This window comes from Mastigoproctus giganteus, chromosome 11 (genome assembly GCF_048544385.1).
Source record: "Mastigoproctus giganteus isolate SK-2022 chromosome 11, ASM4854438v1, whole genome shotgun sequence".
Lineage (NCBI taxonomy): Eukaryota > Metazoa > Arthropoda > Arachnida > Uropygi > Thelyphonidae > Mastigoproctus > Mastigoproctus giganteus.
The window spans coordinates 12,328,097-12,353,120 of record NC_143585.1 but is presented as its reverse complement, the minus strand read 5'-3'; the positions used below and the strand labels follow the sequence as shown (position 1 = coordinate 12,353,120).

The 25,024-nt window shown below is 38.5% G+C and overlaps 1 protein-coding gene across 1 annotated transcript; it reads right to left on the bottom strand.

Annotated features, from left to right (window-relative positions):
* Positions 1-221: 221 nt before the first annotated feature.
* On the bottom strand, positions 222-24,748 carry LOC150077720 (arginine kinase). The gene is made up of 6 exons (XM_090384350.1): positions 24,495-24,748; positions 20,674-20,933; positions 9,017-9,165; positions 3,724-3,889; positions 889-1,072; positions 222-567 (listed from the first exon to the last, which is right to left on the bottom strand). Exons 1-6 carry the CDS (start codon positions 24,661-24,663, stop codon positions 422-424), a joined length of 1,074 nt encoding a protein of 357 aa, XP_090240476.1. The 5' UTR covers positions 24,664-24,748; the 3' UTR covers positions 222-421.
* Positions 24,749-25,024: the final 276 nt, after the last annotated feature.

The following is a 25,024-nucleotide window of genomic DNA, read 5'->3' as shown; positions in this document are numbered from 1 at the left end:
CTTATCCCCTTGTGAAATTGGTTTAAAGTTAAAATAATAGGCCTGTGACCACTTTTACAGGCGTGAAAGATTTAGTTGGGATTAACCCCTATTCTGAAGGTTAAGTCAGTTAAAACTTAAGTTGTATTATCATAGTACGATATTTAACCTATAATTTAAGTATAATCAGCGGAAAAAGCGTTCAGGTGTTTGTACGGAGAGCTGAGCAAGAACACAAGAACTTGTGTAAATACATTTATTTTGAATGGCAAAAGTAAGGGCTATCGTTATAAATTTATTTCATAAAATGGATATTCCAACAGTGGAACACAATGTAAATATGCTATGAAAATATGCCAGATGAGAAAACGAAAAGGGATATATATTTTTGTGTTCAGGACACCAGATTAGGAGTGGAAAGTTAGGTGGATGACTGGCCCGATTAGGATGCAGCCTTCTCCATCTTGATCATCTCCAAAATGCCATCCTGCATCTCCTTAACGGCTTCGTACTCCGTCAGACCCATACGCCGCTTGTTGGAAATGTCGTACACACCACCCTCGCTCTCTGTGTGCTCGCCTCTTGTGCCTGAAACATAAGTTATTTTCGGTAAACGATTTGTAAATAGGATAAGGAAAATTTACTTTTTGGAAATTTTTAGCTGAAAACTTGTATTATGGAAAGAGTTTCTCATTAGTTTCACTTAACACCGACATTTAATATTATTATTCGTATTAAGTATTTTACTGAATTCTCAGTCATAACAGTTGGAAACATAATTTAGCATTAAGAGTTCAGAACATTACAGAATTTGATATTAAGGGGAATAAAAATATTAAATGATTACACTAATATTATTACTGCATTATTTTGAGTTTTTTTTCACTGAAAGAGAAAAATTCTACTTACCACGGACTTGTAGATTGAACTTTGATGCGACATCCTCAAGAACTTTACGGTCCTTAGCCAGTTTTGGAAGAGCGATGTGCACACTGGCTCGGATGGTGGTACCCAGGTTAGTGGGGCAGAAGGTCAAGAATCCCAGGCGGTCATCTCGGGAAAATGGAACCTTGGCTTCAATTTTGTTCACAGCCTGGAAAGTCACCAAGTAATAAGTAAAAATGTCTACATAAGGAATTGTAATATTTTTTAACAGTATTTCACTAAAGAAATCACTTTAAAAAAGGTATTTAAAATACTAATAACTCATTAACCGAAGTTGATCCACTGCTGTTTTTTCTTTTTTTAGTGCACTGTTATTCAGGCCACAATACACAGCTCCCATGATACTTTAATCATACTCAGCGTGGTATCGACCATCCACAGCTTCGGTTGAAGACGCTTTTAAGAATTTCTGCAGCCTTCGAAGGAATGACAAAACCACTTATGACGATATCACGGAAGAACCTATCCAATTTGTATATTTAGCTGAAGTTCTGCTTAGGAAGAGGCGTCCAATTAAGGAAAAAGTACATTTGAGAACCAAAATAACCCATTTCCATTCAGAATATGAAGATCAATATTCCATAAACCTCCGGGCTTCCTATCCCCTCCACAAGCAGCGATACACTCCTTTATAATTTATGGCGCAATTCCAAAAGATGGGAAATGTCATCTTGGATATTTCATGTTTGCTGCAATTGTGCCTTAATCCGGACAGTAGTCTGAATGGCTAAAGTAAAGTAAAGTTTGTGCTACTGGCCACAGAAATTGAGGCAAAGGAAACTTGATTTCGAATGATCGGCGAAAGATTATTCTGTAAATTGCATATGATATGATCAGTTGCTTGTTTTGTCCAAGGACCAATTCTGCTACTGCGTAAAATAAACGTTCTTTCTGTCTAAAGGACAACCGAACCTATTTTTATTTAAAATAAAACAGTATGAAAGTACCGTGATAATTTCCACTGGAAAAATTCAGATAAACTCGAAATCTCAAACACACCATGAACATTCATGCAATATGTGAGCATATTGCATATGCTTGTCTTATCAGAAGATAAGATTGTGAATAATCGCATGAATGGTAAAATAAAGTCTCAAGACAAGATTCTCAGCATCACATGATCAAGGGTATAACAGCTATTGTAGACGAGGCTGTCCATAGCATAACTTCTAATGCAGGTGGAAGTATATTCTTAACTTGTTATTGTATTTCGAAGTGCAGATGTGTTCATTGCACCCACCCAACTACAAGACGCATCAGTGAAGACTAAAACCTCCTTTTCACATCATGAAAGTCTTTTCTGACATCACTGAAAACGCTGACAAGGTGACCAGACTTCTTTAGGTTCTTTTAATGATGTTAAGAGAAGCCGTGGCGCCATGTTCGAAATATTTCGAGGAGTCACGGATCTTACGTCTTATAGTAGATGTCAGACGGAAGTATGCACAATCATTGTGAGAGCATTCAGTACTAAATTAGAAAATATTTACAATTTTAAATAAACTATTTTATTTAAAATTTGTCTAGCAAGTACATATAATCGATTCTTGTATTTTAAGCCACACTAAAGTCACTTTTCGTGTTTTTTTTTTTGAAAAAAGATCTCGGTGGATGAAAAGAAGTCCTCTTATAATGCGGTTAACTGTCCAGACAACACTAACAAACGTCACATGAAAGCAGATTGTTGTTCGGATCATATCCTCATCTCGGTTTTAGGGAGAGGTGGAGAAGTGTAATAAAGATGTACAAACAGCTATCGTTTCTTCTTCCTTCCCCTTCTCCAATGGTTGGAGAAGGAACAGATAAATCCTGAGTAAAACAATCATGATTTGCTTGAGACTGGCTAACTTCAGCGCATTTCTCGAAGACATGCAGACTGCCAATGTCACAATATGTCGTTAATTGGAATGGCATGCCTAAGCTAACTGAATAATGCTCATCTAGCATTAATAACAGCTTGAATCTCAGATGAAACTACTGTTTCTAAGGTGTCATTTAATGCGAGAATTTGAACTAAAACATTATAAAAAGGAAAAATAAAGTTGGTTATTGCGTGCTAAATATAATTTTTAGATTAGATGAATTATGTAAAACTCCAATTGTAATCATAAGAATCAAAATTATCAAGATGTATGAATAAGACTAAGTATTAAGTATTTCTTGGTTATTGATCATGCTGATTAAGGGAAAATTAAACCCAATACTAAATTAGTTTGGTATAAACAATTATAAAAATTATAACCGATTATTTAACGAATGTTTCGCTATTCATCGGTGTGGTCAGAATAAGAAGTATTTATTCACCATTCACCTGAATGAAGTTAAGTTGGAACGACGTTTTACAGAAAACGCACAGCGTAGTTTCCTTTAAAAACTCGCCTAGTGATTTTTTTTAGCTAAAATTTTTCTTACCTCATTTGGCTCATACTAATACTGATTTAGATGTGTTGCACAGAATGGAAAGAAGACGCTGCACTTTACAGAATTACGAATAAGTGATATTTCGTTTCGAAAAATATTACTGTTATTTTATTTTATTTTTTTAATGTTACTTCGTTATGAAAAAATAGTAATCCTTCCCGAAAGGAAAAGGCCATTTATTCGTAGTATCAAACATCAACAATTCCTATAACAACGATTGGACGCATGGTATACTATATATTCCTATAAATATTATTATATAATGTTGTACCACATATCAAAGGTGAAATTTCAGTATAAACAGCAAATTAAACTGAATTTATATAGAAATGCAGCGTTCTTTTGCGAGAATCTCACATTTGAATTCTTTATACTTACGTCAACAAGCCTTGAGAATACTTGGTTCAGATCTCCTCCTTTCTGCATGGAAATGATTCTCAAGTGATCCTCTTCGTTGCACCAGACCAAGAAGGTCTTAGCATCATTGTGGTAGATGCCTCGTCCTGTGGGCCAGTAGCGGCAGGCATTGGCAGCTTGCAAGAACCTGTCGAATAAGAACAATGTCACACGAGAATCACATTAGGGGTTTAAAAGTAGTACAAAACAGTTATTATCCATATGAAATATCCCTCTGATTGATTACGGAGTGTTAGCCTTTAGCAGCATTCAGCTCATCTCCATTTGGTTTGGCTCCATTTATTTAGAAAATAAATAAGGAAGTACTCTGCAGAGTACTAAGCGGACAGTTTCATATACATATATTAGTTTCATTTCATCGGTCTATAAAGGGTGATTCGAAAAAGTGACATTTATTACCAATGAAACAGATTGACAAAAATTCATAATTTTTGTATGGACCGAACAGGTCCCGGATATGAGGGACCTCGAGTAACACGGTAGATGTAGATTTGAAAGCATCTCTTCTTAGACATTTATCAGTAACCGATTCAGGACAATGAAATTGTCCTGAATTACTTCAGAAATTGAGGACAATGCCACAGCGATCCTCGGCTTCATTTTTGAAATTTCTGGTGCCCCAAACAGTATTTTTCACATTTCTACAAAAAGTTGCAGTGTTACGTAAGGAAACCTACATCTTTGGCACATGGTCAAACTGATTCAGCGTGGATTTTCAGTTTTTTCCCAACTGAATATTATGCCTATCCTATTTCAGAAGTAAAGGTATCCGGCGAACATACCACACTATTGTTTGAGGTACAGTCGATATACATCTGTGATGACTTTTGTCATACTTTAATCAGTGGCTCAGACTTTTTTCCCTTTGTTGATCTAGCCTTTGCTTTCAAACTACATACACTAAATATTTTCTTAGCTTGGATTGACTCCTCTTTAGTAGGATGTATAGCGGTCACATTGCACACTCGTCAAAGAATTAGTTTGACAACTGGATGACCAACAATAAAAAACCTCTGAAAATTCCATCATAAATTAATCATTTCATCCAGGAGAATTAGGTTAAAATGATTGTTCCATGGAATAAAAGCATTACTATCCAGTGTAAAAAAAAATACGCGAACATCTAAAATAACCGTCTCTTTCTGAATCGCTCTTCATAGACAACTGATCCCAATATTTTAGAAATCTTTTGTATAAAAACTGAATGCAGTGAATCCCATATCAGTACGTTATATGTAAGTGTAAAGTGTATTCGTGTCAAACGGCACCAGGGGTTTTCCCCCATCTCCGCGTAGTATACATTGTCATGTGAAACAGAACGCTGTTGAGGCCAGAGATTTAAAAGTGTATGGATTTTGTACATGTGTACTGTCGTGTACCGTTGTTCATCTGGTCATTTAGCCGCTGGACCCCTACTGAGGCCCAACGTTGCCCACACTTGGCCCCGTGGAGGCAGACCAGGTACACCAGTATTACAATTATTTACTCTGGCAGGCCCTGCCACCTAATTTCCTGAGATTTCAGTGGCTAGGGCCTATGTAAAAAAAAAAAAAAAAAGGGTAGACACTAGAGGTTTAGATAAGGCAGAGATATGTTTTAAATGAAGGTTAGGTTTAATTTTCCACATTGAAGTTTAGCAGCTTGCAGTGGGACATTCACGGTAGGTAAAGGTAGAGTGGGGGAAGACTGAAGATGGGGGGAACAGGTAGAAGTATGGGAACGAAAGAGAAGGCGATCCCAGGAATGTCAGTGGAGCAAGCCCCCACCAGGGAGAAAAGGGGGGCAGGGGAGGGGATGAGACAGAAGCCCATCTCTTCCCCTTCCCTGCCTAAGGATAGGGTTTTAAAAGTGAACTGGGAAAAGGTGCCCAGTTCAGAACGCCAGGCGACGTGCTGCAGCAGAGTTGCTGTGGCCATGTGGTTCAGTCGTTGCGTCGCACATGGGAGAAAGTCCTGTCCGGAGAGAGATCATTGTCTAGTAGGAGTCCGCATGTATGGTGTCGGATCGTCTATCATTTGTGATGGATGTTCAATCCTAGGAGAGAGAGTGAGGTCCCACCATAACGGCCATAGTCTGGTTCAGTTTGAATGCTCATGTGCAGGGAGCCCTGGGCTAACGGCGTGCGTTATTAATTGCAATTTGTGTTCTCCTTCTTGCAAATAAGTCTTGTGCAAATTTGGCGAGCGCACTATATTCATTGAAGCTGTCCAGGAGATGGTGTTCCCGGTCCTGAGGTAAGTAAGTTAATCTGGTGATTAGGATTCCATGTAGGTCGTAGTACAGTGGACATTGGTGCATCAAATGTTGCCAGCTCTCGCGTTCCCCACATGGCCAATGTGGGTCCTCCACAAGCCGAAAGGCTGCAAGTTTTTCATTGAAAGGTCCGTGACCCGTCAGGATGTAAGTGGAGTGCAGTCCTGGGTGGAACCAAGGCGGTGATTTAGGGTACACCGTGTATGTCCGGAAGAAATTTCCTTGTCACTTCTCCTTTGGTGCTGTTTGTCCAGCGGGTTTGCCATTCTTGTTTTAGATGCCCCAATAATCGGGTCTTTTCTGTCTTTCTGTCATTTGTAGGTTCGATGGTATACCCCATGAATGTGACGGGCATCCCTTTAGGTAGGTAGTATGACAAGCCACACCTGACAATCTCCAGGTCCAGCGGGATAACCCCCGCCAGCACCTGGAGCGCATGCGTACTGATAGTCCTGAAGGCGCGGGTTACTGTTAGGATTGAATCAAGAATTATTTATGCCCATGGCTGTCTTGTGGAACCAGATTGGAGCAGCATATGAGATTGCTGGTATAAATGTAGCCTTATAGTAGAGAGATAGTGTTCGCTTTTTCAGGCCCCAGGCACGCCTTGTAACACGGGCAACCAGTGCAGAGTAGTTTCTAATTTTTATTCTTAGTTGCTTGAGATGAGGTTGGAAGGAGAGATTGTTGTCAAGGATGACACCTAGATATTTCATTTGGGTGGTAAGCTTTATCGTTTTCCTTTTATTTTAAATTTGCGGAGGTCTTCTGATATTTAATGATCCTTTGAGAAGGATCGACGTTGTTTTTGTCGGTTCAATTTGTAGGAAGTTTTCTTCTGCCCATTGTCGTAGGATCTCTAGGGCATGGTTTGCCTGTATCTCCAGTTGGGCCCTGGAGTCTGCCGCCACCATCAGTGCAAGGTCATCTGCGGAAGGCTTGACATTTTACTTCCCAAGTTGGTGTCAAGGAAGTCGTCGAAGACTATATTCCAAAGCAGGGGGCTAAGAACGGACCCCTGCGGGCATCTTCTATGGATATTTCTTGTTATTCTTTGGAAGGGTGTTACGACTTCAATTCTTCTTTGGGACAGGTATGCTTTGATATATATTTTTTTTTGGTAGTTGTTGGCGCATAGGCTTCTGTGGCCATAATGCACCTCCCTAGGTTTTTGCAGTACATTGATCCAAGCCCGAGGCGGGAATCGAACCCGCAACCTTTGGGTTGCCAGGCAGGCACTTTACCCACCCGGCTAGCCCGGTCGGCGCTTTGATAGTATTGTAAAGGTTTATGGGCGCATGCGCTTTGCGGAGTCTGCCAAGGACGCTTGGCCACCAGAGAGTCGAACGCCCTAGCAAAATCCACAGCGATCACCAAAAAGTATTTACTTTGGCATGCATTGACAGTATTTATAAGGTTCCTGATGGCTTCGATTGTTGATAGTCCCGGCCTGAAGCCATATTGGTTTGCTGCCTCGAGGTTTGCTGTGGAGTAGTACTGTTGAATCCGCTTGTATAAAAAAGTCTTTCATAGATCTTGCTCAAGACCGACAGCAAAGCAATGGGCCGATAGGAGGTCGGAAGAGTTGGGTTTCTGTTAGGATTTAAGATTAATTTAGTTTGATTGATTTGGTAGTTGTTGGCGCATCGGCTTCTGTGGCCATATTGCACCTCCCAAGGTTTTTGCAGTACTTTGATCCAAGCCCGAGGTGCGAATCGAACCCGCGACCTTTGGGTTGCCGGGCAGGTACTTTACCCACTCGGCTAGCCCGGTCGGCTATTAATTTAGTATTGGCAATTTTCCAGTCCTTGGGGAAGTACCCCTGTTTCAGACAACAGTTAGAGTCGAAGTAGGAGTCTTGGTGTTAAATGCACAACACGCTTAATGATTTCCGGTTCAAGCATATCCTTGCCCGGGCATTTTCTAGTTTTTATCTGCGCAGCAGCGCTTTGAAGCTCTTCCTGAGTGAACGGCTGTTCCTGGTTGTCAGTGGCGTAGTCATCGTTTTCTTTACAAAGTTATATGTAGCAAAAGTTGCAAGCATTTAGCCCACTTTTAAGTTACCTTGGACGTTAAGTTTTAAAAAGGTTAATTCAATCTAAGCAGTAGGTCGCCTATCTCAGGAGAAGTAGTAAGGTTTCACCGTATTATCCTGCATTTGTGTCACCATGTAAAAAAAACCTCAAAATATTTATTTTTGACTTTGAAAAATGGCATTTAACTCTTTTTTTTTTTTTTTTTAACAGATATTAAACTTCTGCAGCTAAACATTTGAAATTATACTGGATGTCCTCAAATGGAATCTCAGCTCCAGCAAGTGTTGAAGAAATCGGAAAGTTTACCATTAATTAAAATAAGATACACAGATCTTATTTTATCATATGATCTTGCAATCAAAATCTGGTTTGTTTGGTTTTTTTTAGGAGCATTAGCAACTAAGGCCATATTGCTCCGGAATATGCGGTGGTCATTCCTTGACCTTTCCGCATCCTCCATATTTGGTGGTGACGGGCTCGAACCCCGGTCTAATCAAGAAGCGTGTGGTACGCACTGCTGCTCCTTCCCACCTGGCTACGGAGACGCCTCAAAATCTTGTCTCCATTGTCAAATGGATGTTATATGTAATGAGACAAACGATCAAAACCTCTATGGGCTTGTAGATATTTTGCAATCCAGGAGATTTTAACAAAGTGAATTTCGGGTTCCTGAACCCCTTCACCAAGTTACAGAATTACATACTTTTATTCCAACAACTATGATAATATAGTTCAGATGAATCCTATTAATAATCCGTTTATTCCTAATCGTCATGCATTAGGCTGATTTATCCGAAATGTTAGCAGTTCTGTAAAGCCTAGGCTCATTAAACTCATCATTGTTTTGAGCGCCCACACGGCTAATTTTAATTAATATTACAAAAATACGTCCGCTAACTCAACGTTTCAATATTTTTCGTTAATATTGCATTAGAAATGCTTATAAGTTAGTTATATGAAGTTACCTGTCTCCCTCCTTAAACAGGAAGTGATCATCAATCAGCTGCTGTTGTGTGGCCTTGTCCATGCCTGTTAGGGGATAGTATTTGCCTTTTAGTTCACCTTCCATGCTACTCAAGGTGCTGCTGACTTTTTCTTCCATCTCTTTGTATTGCTGCAAATTAAATATAAAGAAATTAGAATAAGAACTAAGAATCCCGTTGCTGCTTCTATTGAAGCTGTTAAAAACTTCACAGATTAGCATTTCTCGAGTGTCAAATTTTCCAAGAATACAAAATCAAGAATTTATTTAAATCGTAATTATTTTGCATTTAAAATTTCTTAAAATTGCCATTCGCATGTTCATATGTCCACTTCCGGCCATTTCTTGTAGGCGGTACTATGCTCGTGGTTTTACACAATGGGCTTTTATTGAGGATAACTTTTTTAATAAAAAAAAAAGTTAGCCTAAGTAGACTCAATTTGAATTGATTTGGAATACAAGAGTTACGTTTTCCTTAATTTTTAACAATTAAGAACATTTGCACATTTTTAATAACGTGCAGGCAGTGCCATAAGTTAGGTTCGTCACCATGCATCGTTAGTACTAATTTATATTTATACTCCGAGAAGGCGAAATGAGGTCAGAAGAGTTTACAAGATACAGAGAATACAAAATGAGCACTATTTAGTAGCCACGGTCAATTCAAACGAGTTTACTATTGTACCCCTGCTTTTGACTAGTACGGCGGCATTTGGAATGTTCTTCGGGTATAATTAAATCGATCAATATTGTTTTTCTGAAATTAGATCTTTGAAAAGAAGTGAATAGTATATTAATAGGACACCACATGAAATCCGACAGAAGATTCAAATTTTTCATATGAGACATCTTAAAATTCAAAGATTGTGCAGTTTGATAAGTACATATTCTAAACCAGTGATTGGCAAATCAAGTGCCTTGACTGGTGTTGCGATGACTCTACAGCCTAAAAGTACCAGTGCACATTTCAAATGTCTTTCTTAAAACTAAGACAATCTTGAAAAACTAGAATAGTTAAATTTGCTAGTGAATCGATGCTGATATCGATTCAGTAGCACCGAAGAAGCAAGCCTAGTACTGGGCAACTGCAATATGTTGTTTAAATAGCTATAAAAAAAATTTATAAAAAAAATTGCGGCGAAAACGCATATCTCGGAAGTAATTTTCCCATATAAAATACTGTAACGTAATAAAGATGGATTACGTTCGGGATCACCGTGTTCTTCCCCTTGACGATTTAAGCATTTTAATTAGAGTAAGATTACATTTATATATTAAATTAGTTTAATGCATTATGTGCGTACTGCCTCGATAAAATTGATAAAAAATAAGTGCAAAAATAATTCTTCTAGAAGAAAAATCAGAAGAGAGCTCTTCTTCGATTTTATCGAGGTTTAACAGAGGTAGGTGCGCTGATAAACGATTGATCACGAGATCACTCCATCAACTTGCTTTTGTGGCAGTAGAACTTTACGTTCCAAGAACGAAATTTCGGAAAAAAAAAAAAAATCTTTGCAGCCAAGAATATTTTTTTTGAAAAAGTATACTAGTTTATGCGGTTCTAAAAATCCCCAATAGTATCGAATCATTCACACATTCATGTTAACCAGAAATCCGTAGCGCATTTTGGGAAAAATGTTCCTAAAAATACAATTCACGCAAATATGAAAACGCGTTTTTCATATTAGTGACAAAGAATAAATGTTTCATCTACAACCTTCAGCTATATTTATGAAAGAATCCTGGCGTTCAGAGCAGGACCCTAAGTATTGTAAATGTCTTCTATATTCACAAAGGAAGATTAAACGGCGAAGTCAGTAATTACAGACCTGCATTGACTTATCTTCTAGGGAAAATAACGGAGTCTGTAGTTAAAAGAACTACTGAAGAGTTATCTTGATAGGAATGTAAATGGAAATCACACGGATTTAAGGGATCATTTCTGACCAATCCACGATTGGGAGAACAGCTAACAGCTACTATATATATATATGGTTATTTTTTTAGGAGCATTAGCAACTAAGGCCATATTGCTCCGGGATATGCGGTGGTCATTCCCTGACCTTTCCGCATCTTCCGTATTTGGTGGTGACGGGCTCGAACCCCGGTCTAATCAAGAAGCGTGTGCTACGCACGGCTTTATATATATATATAAAAATACCCTAAAAAAGGAACTGGTTGCAAAAAGTTATTTTGGCCTAATACTTGGATTCCGTAAAGTTCTTGACTGTTCCACATGAACGACCGCTGTACAAATTGAAGCAGTGTGGCATTAGAGACAGATTACTGCCGTTGACAAAGGGCTGTTTGAGTGGCAGAGAAACACAGCTCTTTGGAGAAATGTTATTAGAAGACAAAGGCATTTCAAGCTTAATTTAAGTTTGCAGATCACATAGCGGTTAGAGGGTGATTAATGACAGTAATCAGATCATACTGCTGAAACTGAACCTGGAAAATTTCGGCAGATGAAGTGAAAAGTGGCAACTGAGGTTTAGCATTGGCGAATGCTAAGGTATTACATATGGGAAATAGTAATCCCAAAATAACACTGCAATTAGATAGTACCACACTCAAGGCGATGGAGAACGAAATGGATCGAAACCTAAATTGAACATTAATTTCTGAGAAGTGCAGAAATTAATTTTTGGACTGTTAGGACAGTTCATGTTGGGCTGCTAGGATAGCATTCTGTTTGCTATACTAGACAAGGGATACAAAATTATTCTTACCAAGAAAGACATTCTGCAAATTGAAACCCTTGAAAATTAGGTATGGTGAAGAGAAATCATTGAAAAATTTTAAGACTTTAAATGGATTGAGTAAACTACAAGACTTGCAAATGCTGATGGCATCCTTACTCTTTCTCAGACAACATTTATAAGGAGACAAATTTAAATTCAAAAAGGATTACTGCAGGATATGCATATAAATGTCACCGGAGCCAGAAAGTAACCAGCGTTTCGAACAAATTTCGATGTGATGTTATGGAAGTGGGTAGTGTGAATAAATTTAAGAAACGAATAGATAAATTATTACAGAAGGAAGAGGATGTACAGATGAGGTGGGCAGGTTTTATTTTTATTTTATACTACATAAGCTTGCTTCCTGGCATTGTTTGAGACTATTGAGCATGTGTATTTGCAAAGGCCAGCTAGTGGAAGCCATTTCCTAGGTATAGTATTTATTTCATCTGCAGAGCTACTGAGCAATGCAAGTGTTTACGCATTTCCATTAGGCTCAGCAACTATGACAAGAACTTTAGTCCCAAGGACTTAAGCAATTTAAAGGAAGGAGTAATATAAACATTTTAAACTTAAGATCAAAAGGGCGAAGTAATTAGACGTAAATTCTCAGAGTATAGCTAAATAATAATTTTACCAAAAATCAAATCAAAAATGCTACCCAAATTATCATAAAAGTCTAGATGAAGTTCTTTCAATTGTCCGAAAACGTTTATGGAAGTAAAACTCATCAACGTTTCAGGAGACACTGCTTAGTGTTCGCCTATCACACAATTAATGGAAATCACACCTATGCTCTTCAGCAACAGAATGCAATTGAAAACACTATCACTGGAGGGACAAGTGTCCCTCCAGGGAGGGCTTTCAGTCGCATCCCATGACACTTTCCCACAAAGGTTTGTTCCTTCTAATGGGTCAGCAAACATCTCCACGTGAGTTAAAGCCTCACTTATAACAATAAGACAAAGCGATATCGCAGATCTGTCCGTTATGGGTGGAAGTCTTGGTTTTATCAGCCACAACAAACAAAGCCTCTAGTCAGCGGAACTTTGGTGCCTCAGATAAGCCCTACCCACAAGCTTCGTCCTCTTCCCCCCCAACACACACTAAAGCCCCTCCAACTACCGACTTGGGTGTCGTGCTCAATAAACTATGGCCGAAAAACCTTATTCAGGAGCATCCCTCCTTTTTCTCTGAGCGCCAGGTGTGTGTGTTGGAATTGCCCAACCATGCCTCCGGACAATAGAAAACCGTCTAGCCATAGGAGAACAAGGTGCAACGTCAGCTGCGTTCCCTTTCTGCTCCATTTCAGCTGTAGATCTCATGATGTAACCTCCGTTTACGCTGTCTATTTTCCCTTCTATTTGAACAAACCTATTTATATCCATTAGTTAATTTAGAATTGTAATTCATTGGTATCCCTTTCGCCAAGACGGAATATTTATTGCATAATATGTAAAATATTCACCGCACATATTATGCAATAAAGATTATTTATCAATCTATATACACTAAGATGTATTTATATTTACTAACACTAACGAATGGGGTTAAAACCAAATGGAGATACGAGATCTAATAATATGTTAGAATAATTTTATTTACGCAAACATTGCGTATAAATGTTCAAGTATTTTGTTCCTATCATTTTAAAATTTAGATATCCTTAACAATGTCTAACCTCAGTAACGGACCTTATCTGGATTTGACATTTCTGATAGACTTCTAAACGGATCTCCATGAACTTGACCCATGCAAACTCCTATGTGGGTAAGAATACTGAGTGACACTATGTGTTGTGTGGGATAGCTCACCTGGAAACGCCACTTGAGGTAGGATCTACATCCCGCACTCTAGGGGAGCTGGCACTCACCTAGAATGTGGAATGATACTTCCTTCCCAGCCTTAACAGGAACAACCTACCTTGTAAAACTTCAAAGGTAGTTTTCGCTTGACACCTTCGGGTGTGGGATGCCAAATGAAGCGCCTCTTTGCAGAGGTCTCTGGCCCTGCAAACTTACTTTTCCGTGGAACTGGTGGGCTTTCAACCCTTCATTGTTTCCCTGCCTCCCTCATTGGGAGGAGGTCTCTTGTCCTTCCATCTTCCTTCCTTTCAATATCACCCTTCTCACTTTTTTAAATTTGGACTCCGTCTAGGAAGTTCAGGCGACCCTGGCGGAGAGCAGTCAGGCTCTTCTCCTAGTGATGGTACCGAGAACATAGGGTACCACTAGGGGCCCCGCGGCCAAGTAGCCCAAGAAACAACAGAACTTAATACTATACACACTTCTGGAGTTGTGTATACTTCGCAGGAGTATCTGAAAGGGTCTAAAGCCATTTGAAAAGAAAATGTGACCTTCATATATAAAAGGGAAGAGTATAAATACATAGGTTACAGAGATTAGAAACCAGGCATCTCGGGGAGGCACAATATGTTTGGCCTCGCATCTTTTGGCATTTACTGGGTTGTCACTCATAAAACCGCGAATTGCTTCTCATTTATTAATAAAAGCATAAATGCGTAGTGAAGTCATTGAAGCACTTGCATTCAGTCGGACGAAACGCATAAGTAAAATGTATGCGTCAAATTTGAATTTGGTCGATGTTCAGTTTCTTGAAAGACCAAAACATCAAATATTAAAAAAATGTGCTCACGCAAACGGGCAGTGCCATATACGTTAGACAGACCAATAGGCAATGGTATGCCAAGAGGTGTTTATGCATTGAGAGGCCACACCTAAACGTAGCAAAAGTTAAATTTTTGCTGTGTACCGAATATGCATATTTACAAAAGACAAGAATCAACGTATGATAAATTATACAAGTTATGAGTGTTTGTAATAAAGATCGTTAGTAAAGTTAAGTGTTTTTTTCAAGTTCATAAGACAGCACATGGACTAAAAAAAATTAAATCTAAAAAGAAGCAGCAAGTCAACGCTGCCAACAGTAGTATGATGACGACGACGACACAATACGGTGCTTTCGCAATTAAAGGTCACTAAGGTGGTGTAAGAGCAGCCGTTTTAGAAGGAACTATAAAATCCACAATTCTGCTCTTCCATTCAAGTAACCCAACCATGGCTACTCGAATGGAAGAGCAATTCTCATCATAGCTATAATAAGCAGCATTTATCCCCTATCAATATTCGACTTAATACGGCAGATCGCCGCCTTGTCGTTCCCATTTTCCAAAGTCGCCTGACGTGGGTATCTTCAGCTTTCAAATTTATTTCTCATGGCTGATAGTGAACCTTTCTTGTTTTTCTAGGGCGTCCTCGCCTTCTCTTCTTGCGGTATCCACGCATACAAAGGCTACTAGGAAAGTTTTGCAATACAGCTTTGTTTATTTAATTTTTTCAAAGTAATTTCCTCTACATTCAATACACCTCTCCATCCTCCGAAACCAATCTTTAAACCAGTTCTGCCAAGTTTCACTAGGGAGTAAAGCACACTCGTTGTCCCAAGCCCGTAGAAGGTCCTCATCACTGGAAAACCGCCTCCCTTTTAGCTTCATTTTCACATGCGGGAACAGTGCAAAGTCGCAGGGAGCAAGGTCTCGACTGTAGGGAGGGTGCTCGAGAAGTTTGTCCTGTCGTGGTCAAATATTCGGTGCAGGCGTTGGCGCGGTTAGCTGGAGCATTATCGTGATGGAGGTACCAGGTGTCCATTCTTGACTTTGGCCGCAGGTTCTTCATAGATCCAATGACTTTAGGCAGGCATTGTTCAGTATACCACTTAGCTGTGACTATCTTCTGCGTGTCCAAAACGACACGTTTCACAATTCCACTCGATTTGAAAATACAGCTATCATTTTCTTCTTTACAGATCGAGATTTTCTGACAATTACGGGTGTGTCGTCATCATCAAAGACCCAAACTTTGTTTTGAGCCTTGGTCGGCAGATCGTAATAGTACAGCCAAGTCTCGTCACCTGTCACGATGTTGTTCACATACCGAGATTGTCCCTTATCAAACTTTTTTAACATCTCCCGGCACCAAGTCACACGTCGTGTCATCTGCTCTTCAGTCAGTTGATGCGGCACCCAGAGAGAACAAAGTTTCTTCACGTGCAAATGATCTTGCAGAATCGAACGAATTGCTGGTGCATTTAGGCCCAAAGTATCCTCTATCTGTTTGTAGGTCACTCGCCTGTTTTCGTCAAGCATTTTCCTCACAGCAGTAACGTTTTCCTCCGTAACTGACGTTCGTGGCCTTCCCGGCCTCTCAGAATCCTCCAGAGTGAAATTTCCCCTTTGGAATTCTCTATACCACCTGAATATCGTTGTACGATGTGGACAATCATCATCTAGTGCAAGAGTCATTTCTTCTAAGCACTGGTCTTTGGTTAAACCACGCACGAAATTATACCGCAAAACTGTCCTTATCTCATTTCGTGACCACGATGCCATCGCAAGCACTTTACACTCTCACTACTAATGAATAACTGAGCCCATCGACTTGGCGCGGCGCTACTATGCACGTATGAACATGTCTCAACATGCAGCTTCCTGTGATTCATTGTTGCGTCATATTGCAAAACTTTCCTAGTACCCTTTGTATATAATTTTAGACCATCTCACTTCATTCATGCGCAGCAGATGTCCAAACCATCTCAATCTTCTATAATATCTTCATACATACGTCTTATTTCCTCATTTATCCTCTTGCCTAGAAATCTTAGCACTCCGACGTAGGTAGTCCATCTCTAGGGCTCTAAGCTTTTTTTTTCACTGTGTCCTGACTTCACATCCGTAGCAAAGTACCGATTCCACTAACGACTGTCCAATGGTTTTTTTTTAGTTCTACGGGAGATTGTTGTCCCACCATATAGTTTCGGGCACTAAGAATCTTCCTACTTTGATGAATTCTTGTGTAAACTTCCTCTTTCTCCAATCCTTTAATCTACATCCAAGATATTTGAAAAAGTCAACAGGTTTTAGATGTATAGACTAACTTTCAAATTCATCAGTATGTTCCGCTGTGCTTAGGTATTCTGCCTTTGTAAAATTGATATCGAGGCCCCATTGGTCATATGTAAGATGCAATTTTCTTAACATTTATTCTAAATCATAAGCTTCTTATGCAATGATAACCTGATCATCAGCAAAATTTAGACTCCAAAGATATTTCATTAATTGGTACTCTCATTCCATAACAGCTTTTCCATTCTTGTAAAGCACATTCCAAGAAAACATTAAGACTTTCCTACAGCAGTCAAATGTTCTCAAAATTTTAAAAGAAAATCAAAGCTTGTTGACCCAAAATAACAAGCTTGCTGAATTCTGATACAAAGCGAATTAGTGTTAGTCTGCTCAGCGTTCTGAATTATATATTCCTGTTGTATATGCTTTGAGAGAATTAAACTATTCAGCGATGGAATAAATAAGACTTAACTCTGGTACAAACTGTTGCCGGAAGTGGTCCTTTTGGCGCATTTTACACTATAGGAATGACTCCCAAATCATTCCCACTATGCCAAGTTGTAGTTTCGTATAATTTAAGTTTGTTTCTGAAGAGTTTCTTCTATTAGAACGACGACGTCACACCGCTTTCTGCAAATGTGCCGGATGCCAAAACAGTACCGTCATTCCGAATTTTCGGAGTTCCTAGCGTATTTCTCTTCTGACCTTGAACCAGAGATTTACTAGTAATAGTAAGCCCGTTCCGGTCCTACAAAAGAGTGAAAGATATGCTACTTCACTTCAATTGAAGTGAACAATTTAGGATTATTATCAAGAAGTTTTTCCCAATGTATATCATGCATGGTCAAAGTACGAATTAAATCGGTCCGGTATAAACACGTTCATCCCAGCAACCCTGAAGGTAATTTGTAAGATTTCGTTTTTAGTGGAAAATTTCGTCCCAAGAAAAAAAAAAAAACTTACCTTTTTTCTTCTCACAATTAGATCCTGTGTATATGCATTATCTTTAGAATTTTTTGCATCTAAAAAAGCGATCAACTATGGAAAAATAAAATCGATTTGGAGAATGGCTGCCGAACTAGACGTTAAAAAGCATTCAGTTCAAAGTCTTCAGAGAAAAAAATGGAAACTCCCATTCGTTCAATGCTGACACGTTGAAAATTTAGTGAAACATACTGTATTGTTTAAAAAAAAAAACTTTTAAATTTGGCCACCATAATTTTAATACATATTGTAATTATGTTTACGTAGACACTAGACTTTGATACCCAATATAATAAGAGAGGGTACTTAAAGCCCTTTCCCACTTTTAAAAGTTGAGCTCGAAAATTATAGGTAGTTTGGAAAAAATTGGATTTTTCGTATCGTAATGGGTATATATATATATATATGAGAGTTTTTAAACAATAAAAAAATTAGTTCGAAATTTGACTATTGAATAAAATGGGACTAAACGATTTATTCAGCTCAATAAACAAATTACATTTTGTGTTCGTTATGAAAATGAACGAACTCTGGGATGGAGAATTGGAGTGTTTACTCGATATAGTCTTATTCTTCGTGATCAAATTAAAATTCTTGAAGTTCTAGCCCTAATTTACTAGCAAGCCTTGACTGGCAAGGCCAGTCAAGCTCGTTTAAAAACGTTACCTAAAGATAAAGTTTTTAATTAAAAATTTAAATCGTTCTTCTATCAGCCTTACCAAAACAGGATCTTGTCTGTGCAATAAACAACTTGCCAAGCAAATGCACTGCCGGACCTGATGGATTTAATTTCTACATGCTAAAAATTTGCAGCCTATTCATAATAGATCCTCACCTATTTAAATATTTTTCTCGCGTCTACAACTATACTTTAAATCTGGAAGCAGTATATCGGAAGCCCATACCAAAAATCAACGGAAAAATTCAATAAGGAATGCCCCTATAGGATATGATGTGCTAAATATCTTTGAGAAAGCCATCTTCAGTCACACTTCTTTGACCACAAATCCGGCTATTTCCACTCCGCCATAAAGAACAGATCAACAATCACAAACCTCCTCTAGACTTTCTGTAGGATCCAACATTCCCTAAAAAATAGAGGGGAAATGGATATAGTTTTCCTTGATATCAAAGCAGCATATAACAGACTCTACATCAGTTCCATATTTATAATTATCGAGAAATACTTCAGAATTACTGGCCCCATACTATTTTCAGAGAGCTACTCACTGGAAGACAAATACTTGATTAATAAGAATAGCTTCAAGTACACCATAAACAGAGGCGGAGTTTTTTGTCTGCATTTCTTTTTGCGAACCCCCTCAAACCTTTCATGTCTTTGCACGAAAATTTTATTTCGTACGCAGACGACCACAAGATGAAAGTCTCCACGCATAAAAGCCAAGGCACTACATATCTCGCAGGCTGCAATACGCCAGATTTCGGATCTTGTAGCCCATCTCATAGCTATTGGCTTTGAATTAAATCAACAAGTCCATAAAGATCGCTTTTTCAAACAAAAGGAATAAAAATAACATCAGTCTTCCTAGATGGCCTCCCTGTGAACAGATCACACAAATTTAGGAGAGTCACCTGGGACGAACAACTCACTGGTGTTTACCATCTGACCCTCATAACTGTGTATTGAGATGAGTCTCTCCAGTTGCACTCTACGCATCTGTTGTTTGGTTCTCTGCATCGTCTACTCGATTCAAGAGCTTCCTTATCAGAAAATATTGGATCATAAGGTGGAAACCTTGTGCTATCCAGGAAACCTTGCACAATCTCAAGAAGCATCCTACATACCACCTTTAACTGGTCCACTGGGAATTAATCATAATCAAGACCAACATAATCACCGCGGAAAGACTGCTTACATCCAGAATAGATGCAAACCTTTGGGAAATATTCTTCCTCGTTGCCAAAGGATAACACACAGAACTGAGGCGATGCTGCTGCTGCACCCAAATATGACCAGCTGCAACGGATGTTGCTGTCCAATGTTGTAAATCTTGTGAACCAGCTGGGAATAGATATACAGTAGAGCAACTGTATACCAACAAGACCTACAGAACTGTTATTTTTCAACAAACTTACCGACTGATGGAGAACCTGTGTCAGCAGTCTCGTGTGCCACAGTCCTCAATAAGTGTTTTTTTTTTTTAATTTATTGTATGTTATTTTTATATTAATATTGTACTGTGCTTATTTATTGCATACAGTTCACTCAGCTGTGCACTTGCTATTCAGATTTTTACTTATTTTATCTACCCCACTAGCATATGCTGCAGTACCGGAACGAACTTCAAATAGAGTAAATAATAAAAAAAACTTTATTACAAGAATGGCGACGGCGTTATTGCTATCCTCAGAAGGAATCAAAGGCAGGAAAATGTCTCAAGGTCTCCTTGTTTATGAAGAATCGTATTATGACAGACCACTCCAAAGCCTAGCCTTAGTGGTCGTTTGTCAGCACTCCAAAAATTGATAGAACTGATGAAGGTGGAACAACTCTTTCCAATTTGAAGCAAGCAATTAGCCGGCAGGCAGCGAACATTCTGATGAAATTTTGAAGGTAGCTCTGGAGAACAATGCCTAGACGTTGTTTATTAGAAAATAATGGTGATGTACAGAGATATGATCGATACAAATTCGTTTGTAAAAATAACACAAATGTAAATTTTTTTCTTCATTTTGCGCTTGTCCCCTGGTTGTCAAATTTGGAATAAATAAAAAAAAAAAAAAAAAAAAAAACAAACTTGCGTATACTATATATACTGAAAACCGCTTTTTGATATGCCTTAAGTTTTCGTATTATCAAGTTTTAAAAGTGGGAAAGAATTACATAATCACCTACTAAAAATTCCTGTATAGAGATTTTGCATTTCTTTTTAAATCAAACCTTCAATACTTCGTTATAAAAAGTACTGTATTTAATCGTAACATTAGTTACGTTAGGAAATAATGGAGGAGAAAAAAGAAAAAAAAACTTACAGCCTCAGTCAAGCAGGGGTTGAAGGGGTAACCCTGTAGACTGCGGCCACATCTTACCCTGGTAGAGACAACAAAATCTCCGGTGGGATCTACATTAACAATTGTTTTAAGGTCGCCAAAGTCGGTTGGAGGATGCTTATCAGTAGATTTGAAACCTCCGTGGTAATCTTCAATGATTGGATTAAAGAGATCTGCAAAAACTGTGTACGATTCTGCATCGGGGGCATAAATACCAACTCCACTGTCCAAGTTTTCCATACCTAGGAGAAAAAATTCTCATTTAAAGTTAGGGCTGTATAAAATATAATTAAAACATTAAATTTAAATGGATAAAAAAAAAAAAAAACTGTTTACGAAGGGTAAAGGTTATTTTATCCAATTACTGATGAAAAGTATTAAAATTATTTTCGTACAAGTAATAACTGGTTAAGTTAAGCTTACTGGGACCCGTGCATGCATTACCTCAGGTTGGAAAGAAAGGATTGACATCCGGCTTTTAGCAAGTATTATGCGTTGTGTAGATGTTAAAAACCATCTGTCGCTTCCTCCGGAAAATAAAGTACAACCTTTCTTTCAGTAAAACTGGGCAACTACAATAAGGGTCAACTGAAATAACAGGAATAAAATTTGAAATCATTCATCTTTGTCTCTTCTGTATCAATGAACGGGCAGATAACGCATCCACGTGGGTTGTGGGAAAGTTCATTTTACCACAAAGTGATTTTTATGAGAAAGCCAATTTAACGTCCACATAATGCAGGGATTCTAAAATTATGATACCGCGACCCCCTAAAATGCTAAATGAGTGTGCGACCCCAACCCCATCCTCCATAAGTGAAACTAGTGATTACATTGAGGTTAAAATTGGGAAAATATCCTAATAACTTTGATTGCTAATATTTTATAATCCTGTAGTAAGAAATATAAATACGGTTAAGTAATGAATAAACAAAATAAACTCATTATCCTTATATTTTTTTTATTTTAACACGACTACACCTACCAACACTGATAAAAATAGAAACAAAACATAACATGTGAACTGGAAAGGGTGCTTGTGTCTTGTGATTTGGTCAATGAAGGGAGTGTTAATAACATGAGGTTTCACCCTTATTTTTACTAGGGAAAATAATTTTTTTATACATTACAAACTGAACCGTATCCAGCTACGACCCTCCCCCTTTGATGCTTGCGTTCTCCCGGGGTTCGTGCACCACCAGTTTAAGAAACGCTGACCTAATGGGTAAGGGCCAAACTTCCTTTAGTTTAGAAAGATCAAATAGTAAAACCCAGATGTGAAGGGTTTCATATTTTTATTCTCCTATAAGACCGCCTGAATAACTCTTCTTACAATACTAAACAGCAAAACCAAACCTATATCACGGTCACCCAGTAAGTTACTACATATACCCATGTGCACTGTCACTGTAAATTGCGTGTGTTGTCTGGTCGATTTGCCTGTTTTGCTGGACCAAAAACCAAGTTCCTGGGAGAAAACTTTGTTATCTACGCTAGAGACCAACTAACTCGGCCACGGAATGAAAAAAAAGTCTATAAGAGTTCCTCGCGTCATCGACGGGATTCGAACCCATGCCTTTCGAACAGGTGTGGAGAGGACAGTGACGATACCACTGTGCTACACGCACAGACAATACTAAACAGCAAGCAATATTTGCAGTTTCTGCTGTGGAAAAGATTTTATTGACGGAAGTTATTTTTCTCGGAATTCTCTCTACGTCAAATTCGTTAACGGAAGACTTTTCTTTAATAGAAATTTTGTTTAGAACAGCACATTCAGCACAGAGAACAGTCAAGCTGGTATTTTGAGAAACTAAAAAAATTGCTCATTTTAATTGAGACCACTGTAGTGGTGTTATTGTTTTTAGGAGCATTAGCAACTAAGGCCATATTGCTCCGGGGATATGCGGTGGTCATTCCCTGACCTTTCCGCATCCTCAGTATTTGGTGGTCACGGGCTCGAACCCCGGTCTAATCAAGAAGCGTGTGCTACGCACCGCTGCTCCTGCCCACCTGGGTACGGAGGCGCCCCACTGTAGTGAGGTTGGTTGGTTTAGTTGTGGCATCGAGGCAGTTAAAGCCAGGAGGGCTTAGTGTATATAATATATCTAAGAATTTCGTGCATTGTATAGTCCGCCTGCCTCCTTCGCTAGATCACAAAGCAGAGCTTACAGAAGAAAAATGAAGTGACTCTCGCCTGACGATCTCTGCTACACTCGTGAAAATAGACAAAGATTGATCCCTTCTCGATGGAATTAGAATCCATGCCTTTTCCACAAAGTGAAAAGCGATCGTAAGCCATATGCTTACCCAGGGGCAGATAAGCAGGCTTGTGCTGATTAGATTCTTCCTCTTGCTCAGGATTTCGCACCCAAGGGGGCATAAATTCAAATTGAGGAAAGTTGTGCGGAAATTTTACTTTAGCCAGCGGATGGTTGATTGCTGGAACAAACTTCTGTCGTTGTGGAAGTTAGCAGCTTGAATAAATTCAAGACTGAGCTAGACAAACTTTTGGAGTGAATGGATGGGTGAAACGGAAGGTTTTTTTTGGCTGATGCTATGTAAGCTTGCTTTCTTGATTCATGTGCCTCTACTAATGCTAATGACGAGTTATCCAACACTGCAATATACTATTTATATTTGCGGCCAAGTGAATTCTCCAGAACAGTCCGTTTAAGTGAACGTAAATGCTTAACATTCAATTAAAATTTGTGTCACCGAAAGTTTAAATAAAGGTTTAATGCAACATACCGAATAAAGAGATTGATAGATCTTCGTTTTTTGCATAAACATTCATAAGGCTCCATCTCTATTTAACTGGTTCGGATAACTGATGTCCCAAAATAAGATAAAGTAATGGCAAGATTATGTTCGAATTAAATAAGTGCTTCTCGCTCTCAGAAACTAACCTGACAGAGCCCGTTAAATGAACCCATTCTTTGAATTCAAGGGTTTAGAAAGATTTGCACTTCAATAAAAAAAAGGTATGAGTAAAAAGATGTAACTATTATTTATTAGGAACAAATCATCCGTTTTATAGTTTACATAAAGAGCATTTAAGTGAAAAAAATTAACTTCCGCCCAAAAAAAGTTAAAATGCCATTAAGTTAATTCCTTGCTTTGTTTTATTTATTTTTTTCTTCTGAAAAGTGGAGTGATGCTAAACGAATCCAACATACCAGAAGTCGGTTGTACACCTAAAATAGCTTTCACTACGTTAAGACATTGGCGGATAAAAGAACCGCATGACACCGCTAGCCATAAACGGTAACCTTCATTGCGACACTGAAATAGCACGTTGTTTCTGGGTCTTGAGGAGCGGGTTACTTTTCAGCACTGAAAATGCAACTAAGTCACAAATGTGACAGACTGGTATGGCTATTTTTTAATGATCAGTTGTTATGATATGGCAGTTATGCTCTGGTTAGAATAGAATGTATTGTCTACTTTGCTTCTGAATTTGTTCAGAATTTAGTTGTGCATTCGAGAGAAATTATTGCATTGAAAGTCGTGACATGCTTATGAGAAAACTGTATATATGTAAACAAATAAAGTTTAAGCAATCTCGCTTCTCTTATAAATACTCCTTACTCTGAGTATTTTAACAGAAATATTCCCACAAACATTTACTTAGTAATACTATATGTATAATATAGATAGCTACGTAGCTAAGTTTATAGGCTTTAACAGTTTCACGAGATAAAAATCGAAAATCTAACTTACAAGAGAGCTTAACGCTTATTCGGCTGCATATTAAGGCATTAATCCTGTTAACACTTATGAAAAAAGAAAAAAAAACTAACCTGACTGAACGACATCCAACAGGGTAGCTCCCATTCCAGTCTTCTTATCCTTCAGTTTATCGAAGACTTCCTTTGTTAGATATTTCTTTAATAGGGATTTGCAGTCCGTGGCATCTTGAAGTTTCTTGAAGCCGGCATCCAGCTTGTCCAGTGTAGCTTGGTCAACCATTTTGTGTCCTTTCTTGAATAGGTCGGATTCTCTATACCAAGGAATACAAAGAGATGGTAATGTGAATGTTACGAATTTGCCTTAATATATGTCGCATGGGTTGATGGGTAGCCCCAGTATCCCCATCCCACAGTACACTTTCACCTATCTCCATGGAGAATGCTTTGTAAACGGCACCTAGTGGAAGGCATCCAGAGGTCGACTCTGGATAGAACACGGACGCAGCAGCAGGTTGATAGCTATTTTTAAACAGCTGAGGTTATACGTTGGAGCATTCTTTCTTACGTTAAGAGTTTCTCTAGAGGGGAAATGTTAAGACTAATCGAAAGACTTTCATAATATGAATATTTAAATATTCATT